General features: G+C 45.7%; 1 protein-coding gene across 5 annotated transcripts in view; it reads right to left on the bottom strand.

The window, feature by feature from the left end:
- CD99L2 (CD99 molecule like 2) overlaps positions 1-9,903 on the bottom strand; it is a 64,536-nt gene that overhangs the window by 20,780 nt on the left and 33,853 nt on the right. For 4 of the 5 annotated variants that reach the window (XM_025205347.1, XM_025205348.1, XM_025205350.1 and 1 more), the window contains exons 2-4: positions 6,303-6,368; positions 702-765; positions 564-593 (exon numbers count right to left, since the gene is read on the bottom strand). In XM_025205347.1, coding sequence (XP_025061132.1) covers positions 564-593; positions 702-765; positions 6,303-6,332 — 124 coding nt within the window. In that variant the 5' untranslated portion in view covers positions 6,333-6,368. Of the gene's footprint in view, positions 1-563; positions 594-701; positions 766-2,406; positions 2,425-6,302; positions 6,369-9,903 lie in introns of those variants that run through there. The other variant, XM_025205349.1, reaches the window with a different exon arrangement.

Here is a 9,903-nt window from a genome sequence, read left to right as displayed (position 1 = left end):
CCCTCGCATCCCCATCCCTGCTGTCTCTGAACCCAGTGGACACTGATGAGACTCTCCTCCATGCAAGAGAGAAGAAATTGTCATGGAGAAGACAAATGGAGGCATCAAGCAGTCCAGTGAGTTGCCCAAAGCCACGCAGGAACCTGTGGTGGAGCTGGGACCTACTCTTCCCATCTGTGTTACCACAGATGATTGCATTAAAGACAGGAAGCACTTTGGGGCAGGGATCATTTCATTATTTTTGCCTGCGCAGTACCTAGCACAATGGGCCTTCACCCCTGACTGCAATGGCTATGTATCACTGCGTGGGTAATGACAGCACCCCACTGGCAGGGACTGGAGCTAACTCCTCTCCACGCCCTGTCATTCTAGTTCCATTGCTCATGTAACTGAATCTGTTTTCAAGGAAAAAAATCCCTGTGAATGCCATTGTTCCTGTCCTGTCTGCAAGGCCTGGAGTACATGTGCAGCAGGGAAACAGCATGCTACACACCACAGCATGTGTGATGCAGAGAAACAGCTCGTTACTTCATTTCAATGAGAACTGGAAAAGGACAACTCACCTGATGGCTTCCTGGGTGGTTTTGGAGTTGCTGTGATGCAAAAAAGAGGATAAATGTTAGTTACTGGTGTCACCTGGAAGCCCCACATCTGGGAACAAACTACAAGTGCTTATTTGTCACAGGGTGCATAAAACTCACCCGGGGCACATAGAATCACAGGGTGTCCAATGATATGCGATGCCTTTTCACCATTCGCTGAGCTCTGGCATAAAGTGGAAATCCTTGCATTTGCATTAATTCATTTTATATTCTGCATTTGCAGACCTCAAAGACCACAAAGCCTCAGGCTGAACAAGGAATCCCACCGAAATGAATCAGGCTAGCTAAAGATCTGAGTGAACCCGAGTAGGACAGTGTGAAGCTTTGCTGAGGCTAGTGATGAGCCTGTGCAAAGATCCCAATTCTGTCTTGATCTCCTTGGGGCACAGAGGGATGAATTTAACCCGGAGCAAAACTACCTTGACCTGCCACACAGGTTCTGGAACCAGCAGCTAGCAACATGGGGCAAGTATCATGTATAAAATAACACACCTGAGGACAATGTGGTGCTATTAAGATTTCTTTACTGTTACCTGCTCAGGTCTTCCAAATCCGTAACTCAAGATTTACAGTACCCCATGCCACACAGTGCAGGAGGGGCCTTTATTTTAAAGGAAGAAAAATTATTTCACATTGATTTCCAGTCTGAGAGAGATTTTTAGAAACAGGGTAATGCTGCAATGCCTGATATGGTCAATAGCGTAATAAAAAAAACCCAAACTCAGTTCTTGTTTTACAGTGTAATCTGCTGACTTGGTAATGGGCTATATTACCATGAGTATGAATAAAATATGAACAGGAGTTGTGGCTGCCCTGTTCCTATTAATTTTTGTCTGTGTCTCTGAATACTGGAACATATTTGACTGGTGATACCTTTAGTAGTTTGCCATCATTTTAAATCGGCTGATCTCTGTGACCTTATGGCACTTTCTTCCTGTTTCGAATTGGAGGATGCGGTTCAAAGAAGAACTTTACTTTGACTTCCACAGGGGTATGGAGAGGAGTTGGTATGAGGTATGTGATGGGCCCCCCCCCAGGGACCAGAGCGGTCAGAGGTTCTACATTTAGCCCATACTCTGGGGCAGTGTCCTAATGCTGCCTGTGCGTAGTCAGTTCAGCCCTACAGATCTGAGAGGGACCTTGCAAGGGAGAGGTCTGGAGTTGCTAGCTTTGATCCTGAATCTGTGCCTCCTAGACCAGTGCCTGTAGAGTCGAAATGCCTCATTATTCACCCACATTCTCATGCTGCTTCTGGCCCCAGCAAATCCCAGGACCCCAGGTCTTAAAAGAATATGCCTTTCATATAGGAATTCCAAAATGAGATGCATCTGATCCAGAAGGCTGGTTCTCTGCCAGTCAGTGGTTCCACTTGTGTAGCTTCATTTTATGCAGTGTAGCATGTGGAAACGAGGAGTGTCCAGCTGCTCATTCCCAAGTGGTTTGTAGCTTGGGTAGTTGTTTAGGGTCCACTGCTATGAAGTATCTGTACATGAATGTGAGGGAAAGCAAGACAGCAACTGGTATGCTTGATTTGTAGTTTACTTTAATCTTGCTGCGCTGGTGGCGGATGGCTTTGTACAGATGCTTCTGGACTTGGCTTACTTAGTGCTGATCTGGGAAGACTGATTAGAAAGGGGGAGAGGGGAGAGCTGATCCCTGTATTCTAAATTTCTCAGTTTTGGAGCTTTGTGGAGCACTCTAGGAAAAAACGGTCATTGTTTTATGGGCCACCCGCTCAGTGTATACAAAGATATAGAGTTCTGCTGGACCCAGTGATCCTACCTGAGCTGAGACTCTGACCTACCATTTCCAAGCACCCAGGGTCTCATCACTGCGTATCCATGCAGCTCTTCCTGAAGTCAAAGGGCACCACAACTTCCCTTAGTAGGAGATGTCCCTACAATGGTGGTGTCCTCATGGCTGTTCAGTGATGTAGGCTGGTAAAAGTACTACTTACAGGCTTTTTTTTTTTTTTTCCAGTTTACTGAAGTCTCCATCAATGCACATAGAATTGCTAGTAAAAATTAAGAACAAAACAGCTTCTCACCCAGAGTTCCTCTAATTTATTTAAAACCATGGGCCAAATTATGGCCTGTTTAATATTGGTGTAAATCGGGAATCATTCCACTAAATGCAATGGAGCTGCTATTATGTAAAACTGACCAGAATAGGACCCCAGAACCCTGGTCTGAGAATATCTAAAGCAGTGTTTCCCTACCTTTTCCAGCCCAAGGCACACTTACATTAATAATAATTTTCTAAGGCACACCTGTCAAGGCATTTCCCCATCCCCATACTTATGAGCTCACTGTAGCTCATTGCTGTGGCAAAATTCTGCGGCACACCTGTTAATTTCTGGTGGCACACCATTGTGCCATGGCGCACCGGTTGGGAAACACTGATCTAAAGAATGGCGCTATCCAACATTTGTGTTTCTGCAATAGTGTAAATTGCCATGAAAAGAACACCAAGCCATACCTTGAACACAAACGCCTGATATTTGTCTTTTTTGGAGTGCCAGGAATAACACATCCCTCTTAGAAGTGATCTGTTGTAACTGATGTGATGATGTATTAACTAGTTTGAACTAGCTGTTTTATTTTTTCCTTCGTTACTGTTTAACAATGGTGATGAAGGGGATTTGGAAGCACCAAAGAAACTCAATCTACAGCAGAAGGAAGCTTTTCCCCACTCAGATTTCTTTAAGTGGGCAAAAGATCTCTGGCATAAAATTACATCAGGAATGTTAAACTGCAAAGCTAGTAATAGCGCTTCTAACTCAGCCAAACTGGAGTGCTGTGAAGAGATGGTTTCTACAGGGTAAAGCCTGTCACCAGAGGGTAATCTCCCACTGCTATACAGGCTTGGACAAAGGTGTTGCTTTTTATTGTCAGTGCGCTTTTAAAGGAGTCGTTTTGATGGTACCACAAGAGCACCGGCCTCTCCACAGATACTGCCTGATGGATGGTGGCACTGTGAAACTGTTGTGTCAGTAAGCAGTATGTTTGTCCAGAGCATGTGTGCCCTCCTAAGCGAGGGGCACGACAAGTCTCTCGCTGGGGTTGTAGAGAGGCAGCAGCAAGGCACCAGACTTCCGTGCGTAGACCCTGAGATGGTGCAGAGTCTCTTGGAAGAACTGGATGCCTTTAAGTCGGCAGGCCCAGATGAGCTCCATCCGAGGGTGCTGAAGGCACTGGCCGACATCACTGCAGAGCCACTGGCGGGAATATTTGAACACTCGTGGTGCACGGGCCAAGTCCCGGAGGACTGGAAAAGGGCCAATGTGGTCCCCATTTTCAAGAAGGGGAGGAAGGAGGACCCGGGCAACTATAGGCCAGTCAGTCTCACCTCCATTCTTGGCAAAGTCTTTGAAAAAATTATCAAGGCTCACATATGCGAGAGCCCGGCAGGACAAATTATGCTGAGGGGAAACCAGCACGGGTTCGTGGCAGGCAGATCGTGCCTGACCAATCTAGTCTCTTTTTATGACCAGGTTACGAAACGCCTGGACACAGGAGGAGGGGTGGATGTCGTATACTTAGACTTCAGGAAGGCCTTCGATACGGTATCCCACCCCATACTGGTGAACAAGTTAAGAGGCTGTGACTTGGATGACTACACAGTCCGGTGGGTGGCAAATTGGCTAGAGGGTCGCACCCAGAGAGTCGTGGTGGATGGGTCAGCTTCGACCTGGAACGGTGTGGGCAGTGGGGTCCCGCAGGGCTCAGTCCTTGGACCGATACTCTTTAATGTCTTCATCAGAGACTTGGACGAGGGAGTGAAATGTACTCTGTCCAAGTTTGCAGATGACACAAAGCTAGGGGGAGAAGTGGACACGCCGGAGGGCAGGGAACAGCTGCAAGCAGACCTGGACAGGTTGGACAAGTGGGCAGAAAACAACAGAATGCAGTTCAACAAGGAGAAATGCAAAGTGCTGCACCTAGGGAGGAAAAATGTCCAGCACACCTACAGCCTAGGGAATGACCTGCTGGGTGGCACGGAAGTGGAAAGGGATCTTGGAGTCCTAGTGGACTCCAAGATGAACATGAGTCGGCAGTGTGACGAAGCCATCAGAAAAGCCAATGGCACTTTATCGTGCATCAGCAGATGCATGACGAATAGGTCCAAGGAGGTGATACTTCCCCTCTATCGGGCGCTGGTCAGACCGCAGTTGGAGTACTGCGTGCAATTCTGGGCGCCACACTTCAAGAAGGATGCGGATAACCTGGAGAAGGTCCAGAGAAGGGCCACTCGTATGGTTAAGGGCCTACAGACCAAGCCCTACGAGGAGAGACTAGAGAAACTGGATCTATTCAGCCTCCGCAAGAGAAGGTTGAGAGGCGACCTTGTGGCTGCCTATAAGTTCATCACGGGGGCACAGAAGGGAATTGGTGAGTATTTATTCACCAAGGCGCCCCCGGGGGTTACAAGAAATAATGGCCACAAGCTAGCAGAGAGCAGATTGGTCATCTAGACCCAGCGCTCTTTCCTGCCTATGCAGGGGGTCGGACTTGATGATCTATTGAGGTCCCTTCCGACCCTAACATCTATGAATCTATGTATCATGGGATGCATGTTCACCTGGTGACTCGGGTATGGCCTTATCCAACTGGCTTCTCCCAGCTGCATTTTGCAGGGAGCATGAACTGTTTTTGAAAACAGTAGAATGCTTGCAAGGAAACACACTGGTGCTTTATACAGACTGCTCTGAGATGATTCAGTCTGAATTACCCAGACCAAACACGGGAGGTTACGCAGGGAAGGGCGATAATCTATTTGGCTGAGAGGGAGCTTTGAAGCTGAAAATGGTAGAATGCATCTGAATATTTGGGTAAGCAGAGGCAGGAAAAGAGAGAAGAATGAGGCATGCTCCGAACAATAAACGCAGCTGAGTATTGGTCAGGGGAAAACCATGGCCCCATGGCAGAAAGAAGCATTGTGGCTCCTTCCTACCGTGTAAGCTAGCTTTAATTGGGACTGGAGGAGGCTAAGGGCTTCTGCACCTTTCTCCTCACTAGCTGATACGTTCCTAACCCTTTTTCTCCTTCCCCCCGCCTCAACTTCTCCATTTGTACATGGTTGCCATAGTTCATGAAGGAATGATGGGGTGGGAGTCCCAATGTGGACACCTGGCCAACACCTTCCCAAAGCAGGTAGGAAGAATGAGAGTCTCCAAGATATTCCCACTTATCCCCAACTCCAAGTGCTCGTGCAATTGGCTGGGGAAGGAAAACATTCAGACGAGAAGGGGAGTTTTGTGAAGGACTAAGTGACATGACAGAAGAGGGGAATGGCCAAGAGGTGTAAATCACTAATTGCCATCTCAAAACCCACTGTCCTTGCCGGCTGGAAGAGAAATGAATCACTTGCTGGCTTCCAGGCAAGTAGGGGAATGAATGAATGACAAGAGAAGGAATTAGGAACCCAACAAGCGTATGTTCAGCATTACTGGGATGTCAGAATGATCCTATAGCAATGTGATTTGCTACCTGGCATCACAGCACAAAGGTTAGAAACAGATTTTGCAGGACTTATACTTACTTTAGCTGTTGACAAGCATGGGAATGGAATCTGATCAGGAAAAGATGGCAACATCCTGTAACCTCCCCCCCACCTCCATCTGCACATAACCCAACTAGATAACTGCATATTAATCTCTTCTTTCTTGCTTCTGTTTTAAAAGAAGAAAATCATACTTACGTCGCTTGGTTGTAAAGTCATCCAATGCATCTTCTAACCTGAAGTCATCCAGATCGTCCCCATGTCCTAGAGATAAAGCATTAGCATTAGCTTTACTCATTCTGCACAAAGTAAATCAACTTTAAATACAGCATGGCTAGACTTGTTCGCTTAAATTGCCTTAGTCTTAGAGAGAGGGGCTTTTTTTTTTTCAAATCTGACCTATTATCAATGATGAAGAAGACATCAGCTTTCTCAGTATTCTGTGACTGTTAAATTGCAGAGCAGTCATCTCTGGATTTTCCATTTGTCTGCCCTAATGGATGTGGGATAAATACACATGCTACACTTAAATTTGTCAAGTGGAGCCTACCAATTCATCTCTCTAGCTGCCACTCATCTGTGGATGTGTTCACGATTATATGTTTGCTAAACACCGCAAAAATATTGGAACAGCTTAGACCAATTTTGTGCAAACAAAAAACATATACCTCCTCTCCAAAGATGCATTCCAACATTGCAGGGAAAGATTTTAAATTAAAATTCTGCTGTTGTTACTGCCAAACCTGCATCTTAATATTTCAGACACAACCTGATTCACATTCTTGGCAATACAAACTACGAATGCCCCCACATTCAAGGAGCAGACCTGACAAACAGGAGGCACGTTTATCGTCAAAGATGGTTCACAATGTCTCCTAACAGTTCACAATATCCCTACGCTACCCCTAAACTAGTGCTATGCTAATGTGGTAGGTCCAGCTAATCCTTCCTTTCTCTGTCTCTCTTGCATCACATTAATTACTGTTGACTTAGCCTAGTTCTGAATGCATTTGTCTTGATAAATTCATGCTTTTACATCTCAGAGCATGCTGAGTAATTAATATCCTTTGGGTTTGCTAAGTACTGCAGCACTGCAAGAGAACATTAAAATGGCTTTCCTCTTATTCCTACTGCTAAATGGATTTAGCTATTGCCACCTGAGCTCCAGCTTGCTTCATGAATAAATTTAAAGCTTTACTGACAAGGACAATAACAATGAAAAGGCACTAGTCCATCAGAAAGCAGGTATCAGCATTTCAGTAAAAAACTTTTACACACACTGGTCACTAAGTATTACAACCCATTCAGCTCTGATTTCAGTTATTCACACATCACATCTTGTTTCATTTACCATCTATTTAAATGTAAACTCAGCAAACAAGGGAATGATTTAAATGCAAGGTCCGTGGTTTGGAAGTACTATGTATTTCTAAATCTCCTAGCAAAGCACTCAAGAGCGTTATGCTGCTGCTTGCTTGATATTTTCTTTTTAAATCAGCCCTCAGATGAATTTGTCATTAGAAGGGTTTAGCTCCTACATCACTGGGCAGGAATAGAAATGTTGCCGGTTGATGCAGGTAGAGGCCAGTGCTGTGTCAAAAGCACAAAGTGGGATTCTGTTGTTTGGAAAACTAATAGAGGGGAGCAGGACTTGTTCTCCTCAGCTTGCATCCTATCTCCTCCCTGGATGGGTGCATCTTCCCACCCCCTCACCCCTGCTCCATCTCTACCTAAAGTATTTGCCTGGACCACCATAAGCATGTGTCTAACACTAAAGAACAAAAATAGTCCCACTGAAAGTCCCAGGAGTGGTGTATACAGGCAACTCGAACTGGTGACTATGCAGCTTCTAATCCTAGGAGGTCAGGAGAATAACTGGACTCGTGAGTGCTGACTCACACGGGCAGACAGGGTTATCTGTATTCACTGTAATGCTTAGGAAATGTCAGCTAGGTCCCCATAATAACTAATAATATGGTGCCTATCCCAACTGCATGCCACAGCCAACACTACTGCTGTGGATGTCAGCCTCCAGCCATTTCATACGGACTGTATCGTATCCTCCTCTCTCTCTTTGCCCTGTCTGCAGAGCATCACTGGTGCAACGTAGCTCCTTTTTTGCCTTTACTCTTTAAAATGCAAAAGGAAGAAGAAAAGGGGAAAAACTGCAAATCTCTGGAGTGATGAGGGACAAAAAAAAAAAAGAAATGCTACAAATCTCACCCAATGGAAAGGCAGCATTGTCACACTTCATTTTAATTCCCTTCTAACTCTGCGGTTTGTAATAAGAGCAAAACTAATTGAAGGGAGGAATATGGCCATAATGCTAACGCTCGCATTTGTATTCCATGAGCCTGCCTTTCTCTCTCTCTCTTTCTGTTCTCGGTGATTAAATAAATGTTAGGGGCACTGATCTGCTCCACACCAGGGCTATGCAATTAACAGGTCCCGGCAGTATTTTTTGCTTTTTACATAGGATAATGCAGTTAGTAAAATGTGCCGTCAGAGGGAGATTGGAGCTCTTCTATCAAGCCGCTAGACTGGAAACATGATACCAGATGTGTTCAGTTAGGGTTTGCTTTTCTATTAAAGGACATAAAGGGGCTTTCTGCCATGGAAAAAGCTCAGCTGCCTCATGAATGACTAAAAGAGCCAATTCCTATAGGAGGCAAAGCATCCAAAGCCTGAGAAAGTGATTCACCCTTGTGTGGTGAAAGTCAGATGCAAAACATACAGCTCGGCCCCTGCGCGTGGCACTGAAAGTGCATTTCTGTGCGTAACACAGCATATTTCCACTACGTGTAAGAGCTTCCCCTGTAGGTTTCCCTGGGGGAAGCAAGATGTCTGTCTGCCAAGCCTGTGTTGCAATTCACTGGCGTGGTTTAGCCAGGGACTTTTAGAAACCCATCAAACAGGTGCAACCCAAAGGGAACTCGGCCTCAGGTGCAACCCAAAGGGAGCTCAGCCTTGGGTCAACTCGGCCTCAGGCCAAATTCTAGTCCATTCGAACGCTGTCTCAAGCCCTGCCTCTCTCTCGACTATTTGTCACTTCCTGCTGCCATTTAATGGCAGCGTGCGGACAAAGTGACTGCGGCAGACACTGACTCAGTTCCCTCCCGTCCAGTCTTGGGTAGGAGGAAAACCGAGAGGGGACTGTCTCAAATACAGACGGTGCTGGGCAATTCCCCAGGCAGGCATCCGGGGCAGAGGGAAACCACAAAATACTTGGTAACTTCCCTCTTGGGGGAAATGTGGCTGTTTCTGTGAATGACTGTGGAGGAGGGTATGATTACTCTCCAGATAGTAGCTGCAGCTCTTCCCACAGCAGAAAATGAGAATATATGTAGCTTAGTTTTAAATCCAATCTTTGCCTGAATAAGAACACCTTACTCTAGTATGGGCATGGGGCACTTCTTAGAGAACATGCTTGTATATTTTCTCAAACTTCTTGCTCCTTTAGGATATATTTTCAAACCTAAGGGAGCTAGAGATCTATCTCCCATTTATGTACCAGTTCCCACTGAATTTGAACTCTCTTTTAAACACAGTTGGAAAACCCCAGTCTAAAGGCTTCTCTGTACCTAAAAAGCCAGATGATACAGCTATAGCATCAAACTCTTGAGTAGAGACATAGCTTACATTAGCACAAGAAATCTTAATGTAGAATGCCTACAAATTTATTGCTGCAGGGACTATAACCCAGGTCTCTTCCCCAGACAAGTACCTTAAATACCACACCAGAGATACAAGTTTGCCCTTGTGTGTACTCTCTCTCTGGCCTAACAAATCCCTGGTGTTC

The sequence above is a fragment of the Alligator sinensis genome, unplaced genomic scaffold (genome assembly GCF_000455745.1).
Source record: "Alligator sinensis unplaced genomic scaffold, ASM45574v1 scaffold207_1, whole genome shotgun sequence".
Taxonomy (NCBI): Eukaryota; Metazoa; Chordata; order Crocodylia; family Alligatoridae; genus Alligator; species Alligator sinensis.
The sequence above is the reverse complement of the archived record's forward strand: the minus strand, read 5'-3'. Positions and strand labels throughout refer to the sequence as shown.